Genomic DNA, 19,947 nt, shown 5'->3' on the forward strand with positions numbered 1-19,947 from the left:
AAACCACACCCAAACACAATTGTTTTCACAGAGACCCTTTGTTAAGCAGGGGAGAAAAGTTAAAGAGGCTGCTTTCTGACTCGCAGAAAAACAGCAGCAAATGACCTAGTGGGTGTAATTTTTAAAGGGAGAACAAGTGGATGCCTATGTTAGAATGGGCTAGGGTGTGGTGGTAATGGACACAGGATGAGAGAAAGGGGGGCAGGAGTATTTGTCCTGGGGGACAAAAGACTGCCTCTGCATAGAGAGGAGACAGAGGGGCACATAGAAAAATGGCAGTTTATGAAGGTAAAATGGGAAACCCTGTGTGAGGATGAGGTGTTTAATTTCAACTGGTCATGTTAATTAGGTGAGAGCTAAGGCTTCTGACTTCTGGATATCAGTACTTAGAGAGCTAGACCTTGGTTAGCCTCAGGAGGAGGAAGTGGTGGAGTAAATGGCTAGCTTTAGGAATGAAATCTAACAGTCTTTTAGCAAGGCAGAGGGAATGGGGAAGGGACAAGGCCTGCTGGAGCCACATGCTTGAGTGGGCTAGTCCCCTTCAGAATCTCACTGGGGAAACGAACTACTCTTAAGGGTTGACTGCATGCCCAGGAGTAATAGATGGCCAACAGAAAACAGACTCAGTGGCATCTTTGGAGGTTCCTTGTCTCATAATGTCATGGCAGGGTTTTTCTTTTTATTCCTTTTTAAATTATTATTTATGCTTTTATTTTTACCCTACAGGACTTTTGAATATACATTATGGCTTCTGGTCTGTGTTTCTTTGGGATTCCTGAGTGTGCATGAGCTGGTCTCTGTATCTATATCTACTTCTTGTGCTTTCTTGGAGTCTTTTCCTTTGGTTTGCTTTTGTTTTATCTTATTATGGTTTATTTTATTATTAGCCCTTAGCTGTCTGTCTGTTTTCTAATGAGAGACAGAAGGGGGGGTGTCCAGATGGGAGGGGAGATGGGGAGGAACTGGGAGGGGGAGTAGTCGAGGGAGAGGAACCCCAATACTGTATGAAAAAGAAAATCATTTATCTTCAATAATAAAAAATAAAATAAGTACAACAATTAAAAAAGAAATACTGTCATAAATGAACTAGCTTAACTTTGTTTGTATCAGTATCCAAATGTTTTTTCTATGTATATTTTTCTGAGAAGTCCCTTGTTTTCTCCCGAGCAACACATTTTAGAAAAACTAACAACCTTTAACCCCAATGTAGTAGTGGTCTCTGAGGAAGAGGTAGGCCTGTCTTAGGAGTTGAGGGGGAAATGATCTAATTATATTTGAATTTAAAATTACACAAAAGAAGTTTTATTACAGGGTAGTCTTTAACAGTATCCCCATTAATACTGTGTGGATTTGTGCCCTTAGGAAAGTGAGCTTTAAATGAAGGGAAAGAGAAGTGGGTGTCTTAAGTTCTCTGCTCAGCTACCAGATCCCATATCCTGCAGGGCCAGGTGCTCATCAGAGTTCGTGAACACTGCACAGCCTGTCAGCTTAGTAAGCTGATGGCCGTTTCAGGGTGGCTATATCTGGGAAGTCAGGAAGCTATAACTTCCTGACTCTCAGAGAAGGCAGAGAATACTGTACAAAGGAATTGTTAAAATTGGCCTTGTTGTGTTGACAGATTCGAAAGCACAGATTCTGAGTATTCGAAATGAAGAGGAGAATAACTTTGTTGTTGAGCAGCTTCTGTACTTCAATTATATTGCTTCGTGGGTCATGCTAGGAATAACCTATGAAAGTAAGTGGGGACTGTGGGTTTCTCTGTTAGAAATTCATTCTGACCTGTTACCAAACTACAAAATGCTGTCCTGGAGCTGCTGTCAACCAGGCTGGCCTTGAACTCTCAGAGATCTCCTTTGTGCTGGGACTAAAGGCGTGTGCCACCACCGCCCCACTAAGTTAATTTTTTATTGTGTTAACAGCAAGGAGCTCATCATATTTATAATTTTGTGCGTTAATATCCAACCACTTAGCACCATTTGTTGAGAACCTGATCTCCACGTTGAAATGAAGCACGTTAAAATCTTTCACTCGGGAGTATGCACAATTGTGTCCAGAGAAAATAATTTCTTTCATGATTTTTTTTTCCAAGACAGGATTTCTCTGTGGCTTTGGAACCTGTCCTGGAACTAGCTCTTGTAGACCAGGCTGGTCTGGAACTCACAGAGATCCGTCTGCCTCAGCCTCCCGAGTGCCGGAATTAAAGGCATGTGCCACCACTGCCCAGCTTCACTAATTTTTAAGATGTCAAGAATTTTAAAAAATAAAATAGTTATAATCACTTATGTCACAGTTAAAAGTATGTGTGAGGAGAATGGATAGTTGATGGAAGTAACAAACAAGCTCCTGAAAAGTGAAATTCTAGTTCATTTTCTCGTGTTTACAATTTATATTTTCAAGTTAAAAAGCAATCATAACTGACTTACAATTAGAAGATACTTTTTAAAAGGTATAGCTAATCTGACAACCTTTTAGACGGTAAGGAAAAGAGGGAATAAATCAGTGGTTTGAAATACTAACCCTGAAACTGAAATTTTGACTTAATCTCTAAGTATAGAATTGTTTCTTTCCTAGACAATTCTTTGATGTGGTTTGATAAGACTGCATTGTCGTACACACACTGGAGAGCAGGAAGACCAACTGTGAAAAATCGCAATTTTTTGGCTGGTCTAAGTACTGATGGCTTCTGGGATATTCAGTCCTTCAACGTTATTGACGAAACACTACGTTTTTACCAGCACAGCATTTTCGCTTGTAAAATCGAAATGGGTAAGAGCCTTAGTCACTTCTCTGTTTCTGTTGGTAAAATAGCCTGACAAAAGCAGCGTAAGAGAGAAAGGTTTGTTTTGGCTCATGGTTCTAGGGGCATATGGTTCATCATGCTGGGGAAGACATGGAAGCAGGCAGAGAAGGCATGATGGCAGGAGCAGGAGGCCAGCCTGTCATCCTGCCATACACTCACGTAACCAAGTAAGCAGGAAGTAGAGCAGGGCTATCAAGCCTCAAGGCCCACCCAGTGATGCCCTTCTTCCAGTGAGGCTCTGCCTCCCAAAGGCTCCACAATGTCCCCAAATAGTGTCATCAGCTGAGGACATGTCATATTCAAACGACAACAATAAGCATGAGTGGGTGTGGTCTCACTCCAGGGAAACAGGGTGTAAGACCATTCGTTCCACTAGTGAGACTCACACAACTTATGCCTGGAGAGCTCCCTTCACATTTAGTCTTACACATGGAACCAAAGAAGGTGACAAAAGAGAGCAAAGCCCTGGCCCTTGGAGTCCTGGTCTCAAGTTCCAGAAGGGAAATATTGCTGGTGAGACAGCACTAACTATTTTAACCTCTGTAGGCAAGTCTTGATTATTTGGTAAAGGAAGAGCTAATGAGACTTATGAGGTGGCAGTTGATTTGACTCTTGAAAGAGGGATGAACTTTTATAAAAAAGAATGTTCGAATAGACCTTGACATTCCAGGCAAAATGTATGATGTTCAATCTTGTCTAATCCTTAAGTAAGCCTATTTTGAAATGTAAATTATGTATAAATTATTATCAGCTTTAAAACCTAAGTAGGAGCAGCTTGAGCTGGTAAGGCGTCTGCTGGTGTGGGACCCATGACCGAAATGCCCTCGTGGACCCTCTTTGTTCCAGGTGCTGCAGTTATGTGCTAGAGACCTGTCACATCAGTGTTCTCATATTGATGGTCACTCTGGGTTCTTGTAAACTTCTAAGGTGTTAGACACCAGCCTGTCTTCTTATTGTCTAAGCTTCCCCCAGCCCTCACCTTTTCTCCCTCTTTTCTCATTGAGCATCTTTCCCTCAGCCAGTAACTTCATCATTCTCTGTATGTCTGACCACATATTGGTAGCTTTGTTTGTTTTCTTCTTGCTAAAATGCTTTCCATTCTTTAATATACATTTTAATACAGTATTCATTTTAGACTAGATTTAGATTTGCAGAGAAGTGGCGCTATTAGAACTGAGAGGTCTCATTACACCACAATCTCTCTCCCTGTATTAATGTGTTTCATGAGTATGGTACATTACATTACAACTAATAAACCAACATTGATTGGTGCATAAGAACTAACTAAAGCCTGTGCATTATTCATATCACCTAGTTTTTACTTAGTGTACTTTTTCTGTTCATCTATCCATCCATCTAGGTCATATATTGTACAGATTGTCAGTTTTGTTTATGCTGTGATTTTGAGTTTGGGAGAAGGTGTCATTTTTATCATAGCCTATGGACAACATATACTTTCAACTTCAGTGCTGATTTAACATTGATCTCACTGGTCAAGATCGTGTTGTTAGTTTCTCACTTGTAAACTTACCCTTTGTCCCCTCTCTATGCTGTACTCTCTTTAAAGATGTTACTGTATTCAGTCCATACTTACAGGAGGAGGGAGTTATCCCCCATATTTGGGATGAGGGGCAGGGTATCCATGTGATCATTTGGAGTTCTGTATAAGATATTTGTTTGTTTGCATTTTGAAATTTATTCAGTCATTTATACTCTCATTACTGTTCTATCACTGTAGTTTTGTTGCTTGTTCAACTACTTTTTTTTGTTTGTTTTTGTTTTTTTGAGACAGGGTTTCTCTGTATTGCTTTGGAATTTGCACTGTAGCCTAGGCTGGCCTCGAATTCACAGAGATCCACCTGCCTCTGCCTCCCGAGTGCTGGGATTAAAGTCATGCACCACCAATGCCCTGCTCAATTACTGTTTTTATTTTTAGAACTCTGTGTGTGTGTGTGTGTGTGTGTGTGTGTGTGTGTGTGTGTGTGTGTGTGTACATATACATGTATGTATGTATGTATGTATGTATGTATGTATGTACTTAAGAGCATTATATGTGCTGTGGAAATAGGAAAAACAAAGTTTACATTTGACCTCTTAAGTTATTTTGTCCAAAACATGTATTTGAAACTATTTAAACTTACCAGCCCTTTTATTTTCAATGCTATAGTTGACTACAAGGACGAACGAAATAGCACATTGCCAGACTTCATTCCGTATAAAGATGGCATCTATAATGTTATTCAGAAAAAGGTGACGTGGTACCAGGCATTGAGCATGTGCTCTCAGAGTGGGGGACATTTAGCAAGTGTTCACAACCCAAATGAGCAGCTCTTTCTGGAAGACATTGTGAACCGTGATGGATTCCCTCTCTGGGTTGGGCTCTCGAGTCATGATGTAAGTCTCACTTTGTCTCCAGAGATTTTTAAAAGCTATAACTTTGAAGAATTGGAAATTTTTAGCATAAGAAATTAATTCAAAATATAGTAATGGGTTAATTCCTGGTTGTTTCTTACCTTCTACGGCATGGAATAAATAAAATTATAGAGTCTAAGTGTCCAGGCCATCCCAAGGGTTCAGTGGGTTAATAACTCAACAGACTCTTATAATCTTTTGGTTTAGAGTTATTTTTGTTGTGGGTGTAGTGATCTAAGCTCCCGAATTCTACCTCTGAGCTTCATCCTTGATCCCTGGAGCTTGTTTGGGAAGGACCAGTTGGAAAGCTCATATGAAGTAAACAGCATAGAATCAGAAAATCTTTTAGTATTAATGGCACATCTGTCATTTATGTGGTAGCTGATAGTTAATGAGTTATGTAACCTCTGCAATCCTATTTCCTTACCAGTAAAATCAGCTAATAATATTCTTTCATATTTTAACACAAAAATATATATAACATGCAACCAAAATTCTTAATATGGTCAGGACCTCTTGGATTTGAGAGGAAGGTTACAAGAGGAGTTGGAGAAGGGATAGGCAGGGGTGGAAATGATGTAAATATAGCACTCAATTTTGAAATTCCCAAAAAATAAAACTAAAAAGATTAATATGTTGATAACACATCTTTGGTACCATCATTTGAATCCAATATCTATATGTATATACTTCTAATAATGTCTGGCATACAAAAGTAGCCATCCATTGAGAGTTGTGGGCCTCATTAATCTTTAGAAAAGAATGGAGAAAAATAAAAGGAAGAAAGGAAGGAAGAAGGGAGGGAGGGAGGGTGCAGTAAGATTAAGGATTCAAGCAAAAGTTGCTTCTAGCTCCTTGAGGGGAGGTTGCCTTTTCTAGCCCCTGCTGTATGATAGTCTCTGTAATGTTGCCAGACACAAACCACAAAACTATGAAGCTCAGAAAACAGCTTTCAAGACCAGAATACAGCTCTGTGGTAGAGTATTTGCCTAACATGTTTTAACCCTACATTCAATTCCCAGCACCACAAATAATGAAAAGACCAACATGAAAAAAAAAATTTCAGAACAACATGATGGTCAGAGTCTAGATCTTGAATTTTGGTAAAGAAGTAAAGGGAAGCCATTTGAATGTGTTTCATAAATCTAGTCTTTGAGTAAGTAAATCCAGAAACAGAATGTAGTGACTCCATTTCTAAATTTAAAGTCCTGCATACATTGTCACAGCAAATGCTCGAAATTACTGTATCAAAAGCAAATCTCTGGTTTTATAGATAGGCCTAAACTTACAATATTTATAAGCAAATAATCATCACTCACTTCTTATAGTATATGCATTCTTCTTATATTCTTTCTGAAGTTGCACATCTGAGCTCAGAGTATCCATACTGTTCTTAAACAGGGCAGTGAATCGAGTTTCGAATGGTCCGATGGCAGTGCGTTTGATTACATCCCTTGGAAGAGCCAAGGATCTACTGGAAACTGTGTCATCCTAGATCTGAAAGGAACCTGGAAACATGAAAAATGCCTATCTGTTAAGGATGGTGCCATTTGTTACAAGCCTGCAAAATGTAAGACTTGATTTTGAATAACTGTATTTACTATAATTTGATATAAATGTACACACATCATTATTTAATGAACATTTTTATTTAGATTTTTAAATAAGGCCTACCTACAAATTCTATTAAAAAAACACTTTCTGATTTTGTGAATGAATATATAACTGATATATCTGTCATGGAATTTGTTCCCAAGGATATTTATCATTCTATCCCTAGTTACATTTTACTTTAGAATCTCATGATGCTTGTTTCACATAGAAATGGTTCTCAAAGGCTGTGGTGTTCCCTTAATGGCATTATCAAAACCAGCTTCTTGGGCACAGGGGGAAAAGAAATGCTAAGAAAAACTGTTGGGATATGGCATACAATAAAACACACAGAGACAGAAAAAAAAATCCAAGAAAACAAGAGTGGGGACTGACTGTTCATAATGCAAATATAATATTACCATATTATCCAACAAGTCCATGTCCAGGGTTAGACTAAAAAGAACTAAAAACAGACACTCCAACTGTACAGCCACATTCATAGCAGCATAATTCATACCAGCCAAAGGCAGAAACGACCCAGGAATCTTCTAGTAAATGAGTGGATAAGTAGAATGTAGTATGTGTATAAATATGTATATGTATATGTGAAACACACACTGGAGTACTACTTAAAAAGGAGGGAGATGCTAACATATGCCACAATGTGGCTAAATCTTGATGATATGCTAAGCAAAATAAGCTGGTGATAAAAGGGAAAATTCTGTATAATTCTCCTTATATGAGGTACCTAGAATTGTCAAGTTCACAGTAACAGGACGTCTAATGCTGGTCTATCAGGATCTAGAGAGGGTGAGGTTTAGACAGTTACTGGGTCCAGAGTTTCAGTTTACAAGATGAAAAGTTCTGTAGTTGGGTAGTAGTGCTTGCTGTCAGGTGAATGAGGTGCACACTAAAACATGATCAACATGATGGTGTGTGTGCTGGTGCACATGTGTAATCCTGGCACTCAGGAGGAAAAACATGAACTCAGAGCCAGTCAGGGCTACAAAGTGTGTTCTAGGGAAGCCTTAAGCTATAGAAACAGGGGCCTGTGGTGGTGGTGGCAGCAGTGCACGCCTTTAATCCCAGTTTTTGGGAAATAAAGGTAGGTGGATCTCTGTGAGTTTGACACCAGCCTGGTCTACAGAGTGAGTTCCAGGACAGCCTCCAAAGTTTTTCTGTCTGGGGCAGGGGGAGCTACAGAAACAAACCCCTGTTTCAAAATAAAACAAAAAACAACCGAACAAGCTTGAAGTGCTACAGTATATATTATGTATATTTTTCTGGTAGAATGAAAATGGGGCCAGAGGCCTTGTAGCTAACTTTGTAGATTGTTTAACTAGCATACAGAAAGCCTAGGTCCTATCCCTCAGAAACTGGATCTAGTGATGCATGCCTATAAAACACTTGGGAGCTGGACTCGGTAGGATGAGAAGTTCAAGGTCATCTTGAACCAACCTGAGCTGGATGAGATAGTGTTTCAAAATACTTTTTCCCCCCTGAGCAGGAATCCAACAGGGCTGGAATGTAGATCAATGTTAAAGTGCTTGCCTAACACTTGAGAGACCCTGTATTGGATTCCTAGTGCCAAACAACAACAAAAAGACCATAATAAACTTACCACAGTGTAAGCTCTTAAAATAAAAAACAAAAAAACAAAAACAAAACTCAGGAGTTGGAAACACAGCTTCATAAAGATCAGAAAGGAAAGGAATGTCTGTAACACAAAGCAGCCCAGCTGCAGACAGTTCTAAAAACCAATGAGGTTGGCTCGTGAGATGTTAGGAGGCAACATGCCCTGTGGTACTGAGGTGGCTGGTGGGTGAAGTCACCTTTACATCCACTGAAGCAACACACAACTATGCCCACAATCACAGGCTGTGTCCCTTTGGCTCATCAGCTACTTTCACAAAGTTGCAAAGGCAGGTAGCAGCTCCTTCCGCCCATGGCACCAGTGAGGAATTTAATGGTTGCATTCATTCAGCAGCAGTTAGGAAACTCACCTACTACTCCAGCTGTTGAACTGACTGAGGGAGCAGGGAGTGGTGTTCAATAGGTAGCATTAGGAAGGCTAAGCCAAACAACTGAAATTAGGAAGGTTAGATCCTCTCTTCTAACAGAAGACAGAAACAGAAGGAACTAGTCAGCCCAAGGTTCTTGATGAAGGAAATGCCAGGAGCCATAAATAAGAAAAATCCCACCCACCTGTGACCTGCAGCACTCAGGTGGAGAGTTTTAAGGTAGTGTAGAGTGCAGGATGGAGCTGAAGTCTGAGCTGAGAACACCACCTGGGACAAGGCCAGAAGAAATTTGACTCAGATGAGAAACTTGACTCAGATGAGCCATACTTAGCCTCTTTCCAGTTTGTGCTCTTGAAAAGGAATTAATCACAAGCCCTAAGAGACCCAACCTTCCTCCATAGACTTCTAGCATTACTCAGTGCAGCTAAAACACAAACAAAACAGGTTACCTAGAAACCAGAAGAACTTTTAAGAGCTTAAAAAGATAACATCTTTTGGTTTGAGAGAGATTGACAAATTGCCATTTTTTTTTACTACTTGTGGGTGCAACTTTTAAAATCAATCTTTATGAATCTAGATAAATGTTGATTTATGTTTTCACAATAAAAGGGAAGCCAAGGGAATGAAATTTAATTATTGGTTCAGAGTACTGACTGGCCTACCAAAGCCTGTGTTTTCTTCCTTCCCCTATCTGTGCATCTGCTTGTTCTAAGTTGGTTGAACTCCATCCTCAAGGGGAAGTGCTTTCCTCGTCTACCATGGAGGTTTGGAAATGGCATTCCAAACAGCTAACCAGAACGTGTCTGTCAATCCCTACCTTGGCTTTCGCTGGTGTATGTATCGAGGTACAGGCTGCTTATCCACATGCACAGGTTTCATATGGGAGCATTGAATGAGATTTGAGGGCAGTATTGACCTCTCCTATGACAGCTGTATCTAACATTTTCCACAGCTAAAGAGCTGTCCCCTCGTGCACACTCATCAAAATGCCCAGTGGCCAAAAGGAATGGCTCCCAGTGGGTCCAGTATGGAGATCATTGTTACTCAGCTGAGCAGGCTTTACACACCTTCTCAGAGGCCAAACATTTGTGTCAGGAACTTGGTAAGTTAAAATTCACTTGTTTTCTTTTGACTAATTTAACTCTTTGCAAGTTTTTTTCTTAAGGAAATAATGGGGAAAAATTACCATGTCTTGGACAGTGTTTTTAAAGCTTTTTGTTTTATAGTAGCATTATTACCTTATTTTCCAGTAGTAGGGAAATAGTATTTTATACATAAGATCTCAATGGAATATTGCAATAGTCATTAAAAATGATTGATGTAGACTGAGGATATGGCTCACAATGGTAGAGCTATGCTTGTCTAGTGTGCACACACTAAGCCCTTGGATCTGATTCCCCAGCACCACATACACTGAGATGGTGGCACACGCCTACACCTAGAAGATCTGATAGTCAGAAATTAAAGGCCATCTTTGGCAACATAGTTCTAGACCAGCCTGGGTTACATGAGACCAGATGGTTCACATACACATAGGGAAAGGTTTAAAAATAAATAAAGGCAGACCCTGAAAATTGGCCAGTGTAGCCCCGAGTTTTCCTTTTCAGGTAGTGGTGCGACATGGTGAGATGCTGTGTTAGATCCCCGGAAAAACTCAGGTATCCGGGGTCCCAGGCCACGACTGCGGTTACCCCAATCACCAGGCAGATTCGAGAGCTTGCTGCAAACTGCATGAGGCTTTATTGTTTTTTAACGAGCTAACCCCATGTTAGCTCAGGTCTTTCACCCACCCGCCATGGGGGATGGCTAGCAAAGACAGCTCAAACCGGCTGCCGAGCGATCTTGTAGGGCAGTGTAAGGGCAGTGTCTAGGAGTACGCACAGGCTCAGGATTGGTGTGCCTCCAGGCTTGGAGGGCTTGCCCTGCGTTGATTGGCCAATTGGTTGTTATGGCCCATAGGCCCTCCCAGGGCGGTTGCTATGCTCTGTGCGTCATTGCTGTGCACTTGTCTGTGAAGTACACACCCAGAGCCGTAAAGCATAGTGCCACCAGCTAACTTCTGATTGGTTCCTTGTCATGAGGCAAGCACCTAACCTCTAGTGACTAAGGCAAGGTCATAGTGAACACATGTTACTGTCATGGCTGCCGAAATGGGGGGCTGGTCCCTTCAGCTGGAGTTCATACTCGAAGCTATGCCATCCAAAATCAGTTGTAGTCAGTGCAGGTGTTCAGATGCAAGCAAACAGCCACAGCCGTGGCACACTGCGAATGGGGAAATGGGCTCATCTAGGTGAACAGATGTCCCCTAGAGATGGTCAAGCCATGCAAGCTGCAGTACAAGTTACTGGAGCCCACTCTACTGTTGGGCAAGGAGTGATTTGCTGGTGTGGTTATCTGGGTCCCGGTGAAGGGTGGTGGTCATGTGGCCCAAATTAATGCTGACAGTCCATCTCCAAAGCCCTGATGGCTTGTTAACAAGCATATGTGGATGAGGTCTCATTCAGTACGATTGGACCCTGCTAGTAGCTAACCTGCCTACCGATAAGCCCATCTCAAGGATCAGGGTTTACCTTTGTAATAAACATCCTAGGATTTTAATATTAAGAAATAAATAAAAAGCCGGGTGTAGAAAGCTGACACCTTTGATGCCAGCACTTTGCAGGTCTCTGTGAATTGGAGGCCCCATGGACTATAGAGAGAGTTCCAGGAGAGCCAAGGCTACACAGAGAAACCCTGTCTCAAAAACAAATAAATAAATATCAAAATGAGAGTAAATATGTTGAAAGTGAAAATGGAAAGAAGTAAAAATGCTAAGTGTTCTGTCTGTTAATATCAAGTAGCAGTGATGATAAATGAAAGTTTTAAATATTCTTCAAGATGCTTAGAAATGGGGGTTAAAAAGCAAAATATAATTGACTCTGGTCCATTACTGAGTTTTAATATTAAGCTGATACTGAAGAGGATAGTAAAATCAACTGAGCATGAGTTGTCCATCCGTTCTGAATGGGAGGCCTCACACCCTAAGAACCTAAATAAGGGACAGGACTTTAGTCTTCAGATTTAACCATTTCAGAAAAAAAGCAGCAGTGATTGACTACCTCCCATGAGGGACCCAGTCACTGCCTTCAGTCAAAATGTAAAATGACTTCTAAGAGAGCTACCTATAGTATTTCAAAAATCAGAACTACTTCATTTCATCTTTTATGTAACCAGGCAGACGGTATTTAGTTCATTTATTTTGCTAAATATTATAGAGACAGTTAGCTGGTTAGAAAGCATTTTAGTTACAGCTTAACTACCTAACAGGAACTTTGTGTGGGAACCTGGTATTCTCTACATATCTTATACACGAAGAGAACTATAATAAGATATCTCCACACATTTACATATGTGTACATGCCTCTTCCTCCTGAGGGGGAAAATACAAACACTTGCTGTATTTGTACACATGGGCAGGTAAGACATTTAAGATTTTGAGGCAGATAGGCTGGGTTCATTTCCTGACTCTCAGATGAGTAACTGGCCCTGCAGAAGTGACAGAACTGTTTCTCTTCTCATTTAGCTAATGAGAATGGAAACTTGGGAGTCTGAGACATTTGGGGGCATCATAGGACTAGCATATGTGTGCACATGTAGCACAGTGCCCTGAACATGGCGAACTCAGGACCAGTCTTCTCCCAAAGGTTTCGATGTCCTCTTTAAATTCTCTAGCTAGCTGGCTCTGTAAGCCCAAGAAATGACTTCATCTTCGTGACTCTCAGTTTCCTTCTCTGTAAAAGGTGGTAATGCCTTTGGTATTATCTCCTAGGCTACATAATGTTAAATACATTCAATGCAGGGGCAAAGGCTTTGTTTCCTTTTAGGATGGGTTTTCTAGCCTACTTATTATTTCTATTCTAGCTAACATAACCTATAGCACTATTTTCTGTATGTGTTTAGGACACATAACTAAGCTTAAAGAATATTTACTCATTTGATCCTATATCATTTTTAGGAACTTATGATGGTTATGACCAACCACATTTTTGTGTGCCATATGGGGAAAGGAGGGTGGGTGCTCCCTCAGATCACAAGCCAGGCTTCTTTGAATTCTATTTTGAGCAGAAGGAAGTTTAAATCTTAGTTACACAAAAATGCTTTTTGAGGTGAGACCTAGAAATATGTCAGTGGCATATACTTGTACAGTCACAAGCCTCGGTTATTACAGCCAAACACAAAGGTCTCACTGATTTGGCACTTCCAGAACCAAAGAACATTGCCAGATACATGTTTTTCAAAATTATGAAATTTCTCTATGCAAATTTTCCATTTAAAAATATTCCTTATTTCTTTGGAACTGTTATTTGTGGAAGCGCTTTTAATTTTTGACTTAAATATCAAAAGTTTAAGGAGGGTTTCTGAGTGAAGCTTGAATTTCTCAATGGTCTTGTTCACAGTAGATATTGTTTTTTCCAAATGGGCTAATCAGAATGAAGTCCTTGCTTAACATGATTAGGTACATTTTGTTTCCTTTCTACAGATCATTCTGCAACTGTTGTCACCATAGCAGATGAAAATGAGAATAAATTTGTGAGCAGGTTGATGAGAGAGAATTATAACATAACTATGAGAGTTTGGCTTGGATTATCTCAACATTCACTCGGTAAGTGACGTGTGTGTGTGTGTGTGTGTGTGTGTGTGTGTGTGTGTGTGTGTGTGTGTGTGTACAGTGTGCAGAGTTCTAAGGTTGGACATGGTAGCCCACACCTATTTTCTAACACTCTGAACAGTTTTACCATAGTTCAGAATTAAGTCTTACCAGTGCTGTATTTTTTTTCCAATAAGCTCGTTAAATCTAAAGAGAATTTGTGGAAAATGTTTTCAGTAAAGAACAGATACTCACTTTGAAAGATGAAGCTGGAATTGATAAAAAATGAATTAAGTGTATAAATTGGGTAATCTGTTTCATACTTTATGTGAAAGTGAATATTAAATAATTAAAATAAATGTCAACTCTAAAATATCAAGTCATTTTCAAAAAAATGAATGGATTCAATATTAGCTGTCTAAATGAATTATAAATGTGTTTACACACTTTCAATACTGCTGAAAAAACAAAAATAGGGTGGCAGTGATCCCAAGCCCTTATAGTCCCCTCTTCCCCCAGCAGCATAGTTTTAATGACACATTTTCTTAAATAATGGAGATGACAGATCCTTGCATATATTTTTATCCCAAGCAAACATTCTGTACCTTTATCAAAACATGCCTATGGGTGTCTAATAGAACACTCTATAAAGATGAAAATGAAAATGGGGGCTAGAGAAATGGCTTAGTGGCTAAGAGTACTTGCTGCTCTTCCAGAGGACCCTAGTTTTTTTCCAGTACCCTCATCACATAGCTCATAGTCTGTAACACCAGCTCCTGGGGATCTGCATCCACAGGCACTTGTACTCACATGTACAGAAACACACACTTACATATAGCTTAAAAATAAGAATGCATCATTTTAAAAATGAAAACATCCTATTTCTTTTTTATTTTATTTTGTTTTTATTTGAATTAGAAACAAGATTGTTTTACATGTCAATCCCAGTTCCCTCTCCCTCCCCTCCGCCTCTACAATCCCCCCCCCCAGTAAAAAACCCTACCTATCATATATCCTTTCTGCTCCCCCTGGAGGGTGAGGCCTTCCATGGGGTATCATTGGAGTCTATCGTGTCCTTTGGGATAGGGTCTAGGCCCACCCCCAGGTGTCTTGGCTCAAGGAATATCCCTCTATGTGGAATGGGCTCCCTAAGTCTACACCTATGCTAGGGATAAGTACTGAACTACTACAGGAGGTCCCGTAGATTTCCGAGGTCTGCTCACTGAAACCCACGTGCTGAGTTTATAGGCTATAGGCATGTGCCATGGTGTCCAGTTTCTATACTTGGATCCTAAGGGATCAGACTCATGTCCTTGTGCTTCCATGACAAGCACTTTACTGAATGAGCCATCTCTGCAGCCTGTGAGTTTTATTTTTAAATAATTGCATCATAAAATGACCCTATGGGGCTGGAGAGATGGCTCAGCAGCTAAGAGCACTGATTGCTCTTCCAGAGGTCCTGGGTTCAGTTCCCAGCAACCACATGGTAGTTTGCAACCATCTGTAATGACATCTGGTGCCCTCTTCTGGCATGCAGGCTTACATGTAGAGCGCTCAAACATAAAAAAATAATATTAATTAATTAAATAACACCATGCTAAGAAAATGAGTTATTTGAACCTTATACTTTTTTTAAGCTTTGTAATTAGTAGCAATAAATATAACTATATTTATTATCTTTCTTTAGATCAGTCTTGGAGTTGGTTAGATGGATTAGATGTGACATTTGTCAAGTGGGAAAATGAAAGTAAGAATGGTGATGGAAAATGTAGCATTTTAATAGCTTCAAATGAAACCTGGAAAAAAGTTGAGTGTTCACGTGGTTATGCAAGAGTTGTCTGCAAAGTTCCTCTGAGTAAGTATGCAACCTGTCCTTATGAGAGTATTGAGCAGAACAGGGCAAGAAATAAATATAGGGATATTCTGCGGCTCTGTGGAAGAGCCCTTACTTAGTGAGCATGAGGCCCCAGGTTCACTCATTGCTGCAAAGAAAGAAAGAAAGAAAGAAAGAAAGAAAGAAAGAAAGAAGGAAGGAAAGAAAGAACACATCTATATGTTTGGTTCTATTTATAAAGCATATCTCAAATCCTCACTAAAACACAGATATTTTACATGCTATATAAATATATATAATACATCTAGAATTCCAAAATGAAGCTATTACACACCCCAAATTCTTTTTAAGTCTCTCCTAACTAAAAATGGAAGCTGCCATAGAACTGGGGAGGAAATGTCTTTGAGAATGTCCTTTCAATGAATTTTATTCTGTTTTCTCCCTCTGTAAAAGCTTAAAGGTCTGCTTTTGTGGCTACTGTATTAGTTGCTGCTGGTTTCCTGTTGCTGCCTACATAAGCAGCTTATGGAAGAAAGGCTTTCTTTTGTCTTGAGCAGAAGGATAGAGCCCAGATGTTGGGGAAGGCGGGGCAACAAGCAGGCATGGCAGTAGAAGCAGGCAGTTTGGCTGATCACATTGCCATTCACACAGAAAGCAAAGGGGGCAAGCAGGAAATGGAGTAAGGCTATAAACTCTCAAAGCCTTATCCCTGTGGCATACTTCCTCCAGCAAGATGCCACCTACTACCCATTATTTAACTTCTCTAAGCAGGGCACAAACTAGGATCAAATGCCCAAATTCATGAGCCTTTGGGGACATTTCTCATTCAATCCGCCACAGTTAGTTTGCATCCTTTCTCCTTGATCCATAAAACTTTCATAATGAATCTTATTTTATTGTTTTGTTTTTGCTGTTCTTTTCTTTGTCAAAGACAGGATCTCACTATGTAGCTGTCTGTCCTGGGACCTCACTATGTAGACAAGGCCACCCTCAAACTCACAGATATCCTCCTGCCTCTGCTTCCCAAGGGCTGAGACTGAAGGCATGTGCCACTACATGGAGCCATAAAGAATTTTAAGACCATCTAAAACTAGGTCTAACTTCTTTTTTTTTTTTTTTTTTTTTTTTTTTTTTTTTTTTTTTTTTTGGTTTTTCGAGACAGGGTTTCTCTGTGTAGCTTTGGAGCCTATCCTGGCACTCTCTGGAGACCAGGCTGGCCTCGAACCCACAGAGATCCGCCTGCCTCTGCCTCCCAAGTACTGGGATCAAAGGTGTGCGCCACCAACGCCCGCCAGGTCTAACTTCTTAATGTGCTCATGGTAGCTGTATGAAAATGCAATTTGAAGTTTAGTTTTGTCATGAATTGATATACACAACAACTGTAAAAATATTGAGCTCCATTTATGGAGAAAAGGCTCTAAACCTTTTACATGAACATTTTAAAACAGCTAGTATAGGTGTTCCATTTGGGCATTATAAAGTTAAAAAAAAAAAAACCCAATTGCAACAAAGGTATATATGTATACATGGGTTAGTGTGTTCCACCTGTTTTGCATGCTGAAATGCACCTGAACAAGGCAGATCAGCTACATGTTATCAGACTGTCCAATTTGGTGAGGAAGATGGATTAGTGACAAACAAGTTAAGTTTTTGTGTGTTTGTGTGTTTGTTTGTTTGTTTGTTTGTTTGAGAGGCAAATAACAAGTAACTATAGACTCAGAGTTCTGACAGCTGGGTGGGTGGTTCTTATATACGATCTAGGAAGGTATCTCTAGTGGAGGTGTTGAAACTGAGCTCAGGAAGATCAGTCCAGCAAGCTCAGGAGACAGGCACAGCAGAGAGGAGCCAGGTGGAGCAAATCCAATGGCAGAAGGAGGGCTGAAGCTCAAGGAAGAGCAGCTAGACAAGTGAGACTCTTAGTAGGGTCACAAAAAAATGGCCAGGGAGCCCTGGCTCTTTTCCAAGTAAAGTGGAGAGCAACTAGAGCTTTTGGGGGGAGAGGGGACAGCATTGGTGTGATTAAAAATTACAGTTCTGGTCTTGGCCATTTTGAGTTTGGGATATGGAAATCCATATGGGAATTCCGGTCTACAGCTGAATATATGAGAGAGACGGACTGACAGCATAGGGACAGCATTTGAAATCCTGAACAAGTGGAAAGGATGTAACTTGGTGGGGTGCTTGTCTTAGCATGTGCAAAGCCCTGAGGTCCAACCCTATTAAGGGGAAGAATGGAAAGTACAATAATACACATTAAGCTGTTCTCCTAAGGAAGGTAGTAAGTAAAAGGAAATAATGGCAATCTTTTAATTTCTTTGGGAGAAAAGTCTTTCAGCAATGAAAAGAATTTTGATGTAAAGAAAACAACTTATATAAGGAAGAAAAAGAAAGAGAGAAAGGAAGGAAGGAAGAAAGGAAGAGAGAGAGAGAGAGAGAAAGAAAGAAAGAAAGAAAGAAAGAAAGAAAGAAAGAAAGAAAGAAAGGCAATTTGGTGTATAATGATGGGTTTGGAATTCTGTCAAGGCTATGAAACAATGTATAATCTATATAGGGTTTAGTATCTTACCCACAGATTACCGAATAGAATCAGAAACAATGCCAACTGTTGCATTCCTCTTCCAATGTCTCTCTGTCTGGATTCCAGGCCCGGATTACAGAGGCATTGCTGTCCTGTTCGCCGTGCTCAGTGTATTAGCGCTCATCAGTGGACTCATTTGGTTCCTTGTGCAAAGAAACCATTTCCGTTGGACAGCCTTGTCCTCTGTTCGGTATGAACATGGAGCCAACGAAGACGAGGTGATGCTCCCTTCTTTCCACGATTAACTTCTGCCAGTTTGTTCACTGGCAGCAACGTTCCAGAAGAAAGATGAGTCACTTAACTTGTCCCATGATCAGTGTTTACTCTATTTCAAAGTAGTAGTCTTAGGGACGCTTCTAGTTGGTGAGTTGCTCTGCTGAGGTGTGGATCACTTAATCCACTAACCGCCATGCTGAACTCCAGTTGCCAGAGCAGAGAGGACTTAAAACCAAAACAAATGTTCAGATTGTTTACAGGGGCATACATTTAACTAATGTGAATTTTCTCTGTAAGAATGCAGTTGCTAAACAAATACGTGCATATCTTCATGGCGTTTTAACAGCTTCATTGAAAATAAAAACTGTCAATACTACTAGGCTTCACAGCAACCATTTAGTTTACATGAGCATCGGGCCAAATGCAAAGTTAGTACCTCAGGAATAAACTCAACTACGAGTCAGATCAATGATGTTTCAAAATAGACTTTTATGGCACTGGGAAAAAATTACTTAATAAGGCATACTTTTTACACAGAAGATGGAGCCTCTTGAAAGATGTTTCTTATATTATTTCAAAGATATTTATACCAATATTAATTAGTTATAATGTTTTCTGTTTATAATTACTTGTATTCAGTGGGGGGGGTTGGTTTTGGTTTTGTTTTGTTTTGTTTTGTTTTTTTTGAGGAAACAGAGTTTAATGATTCCTAAAGTGTGGGAATGCTACTGTTAAATTGACTAGGTGTGCTGTATCAGCATGTCTTGTGTTTGATAATTTTCTTTTCTACAAGGACCCAACTACAGATGAGATTTCAACTTTTACAGTTTATGTATTTCACAAAGCACATCAGCTTTTGATGAATGTTATTTTGTTGCCTTTTTAATAGAGCAAAACATCAAAGTGGTCTTTGAATGGTGGTGTTTGCTAACTTTGTATTTGTAAAATGACAGCTTCTAAGACGTGAAACTTGAAACTTTGTCATTAATGTAGGAATATTTAAAATCTAAATGACTAGGAAAACATTATTTTGTGGATGTAATTTCCATTTTAAGACCCGGAATATATTCTTACAAGCCGTGTCCACTAAATAGGATGACACTTTTATTCAGTGTTTAATTCATATTTATACTTTAGAATATTTTTGTATGAGATCCAGATTTATTTTGTTTGAGGTGTTTATACTATCATAAAGTTGTAAATAATTTCCTAAGGCTGTTTTAATATGGTGTACAAATGTCTTAAATATTTTCATTGAGGCATCTTTCGAATAATCATTCAGTTTCTTTAAGACCTAAACCAATGCAGTGTAACCACAGCTGTGTACAAGGCTGATACCATGGTCAAGTTGTCTTGCCTTTTTAAAGTGGTGGAGTTGATCGGTGCATGCAAAAGCATCTCTGAATTGATTGTATACCGTGTCTAATATGATGAGAAAGTGTCCAGCTATTACAAGGTGAGGTATTAAAGATTTTGCAAGCACTATTTAGAGAATAAATTCCTACATCTCTAAATGATTTTAGTCTTCTTGCCTCAGCGTTTCTCTTTTGTGTGTGTTGTGTGTTGTGTGTGTGTGTAGCACATGCATGTGAGTGTATGGGTTCATGCTTTGGTGTGCACTTGTATAGAGACCAAAGGACATCAAGGGTTTTCCTCTGTTGCTGTCTGACTGCTTATCTTGTAAACTGGAAGCTTGACATTTTGTTTAGGTGACTTATCCAGAAAACCCCAAGGATCCACTGGTCTCTGCCCAGAAATGTTGGAGTTTCAGACATGCAATGCCATGTACATCTCTTTACATGGCTGCTGGGGATTTGAACTCTGGACTTGAGGCTTGCACATTAAGTACTCTTATAAAGCATTCTC

General features: G+C 39.8%; 1 protein-coding gene across 1 annotated transcript in view; it reads left to right on the forward strand.

Annotated features, from left to right (window-relative positions):
* Positions 1–19,947, forward strand: part of LOC100769089 (lymphocyte antigen 75) — a 137,975-nt gene that overhangs the window by 79,885 nt on the left and 38,143 nt on the right. Inside the window, exons 29-35 of the mRNA XM_035447072.1 lie at positions 1,619–1,735; positions 2,572–2,766; positions 4,968–5,194; positions 6,614–6,782; positions 9,779–9,928; positions 13,346–13,468; positions 15,141–15,308. Of these exons, the coding sequence (XP_035302963.1) occupies positions 1,619–1,735; positions 2,572–2,766; positions 4,968–5,194; positions 6,614–6,782; positions 9,779–9,928; positions 13,346–13,468; positions 15,141–15,308 (1,149 nt within the window). The remainder of the gene's footprint in view (positions 1–1,618; positions 1,736–2,571; positions 2,767–4,967; positions 5,195–6,613; positions 6,783–9,778; positions 9,929–13,345; positions 13,469–15,140; positions 15,309–19,947) is intronic.

Source organism: Cricetulus griseus, chromosome 6 (assembly GCF_003668045.3).
Source record: "Cricetulus griseus strain 17A/GY chromosome 6, alternate assembly CriGri-PICRH-1.0, whole genome shotgun sequence".
NCBI classification, from domain to species: domain Eukaryota; kingdom Metazoa; phylum Chordata; class Mammalia; order Rodentia; family Cricetidae; genus Cricetulus; species Cricetulus griseus.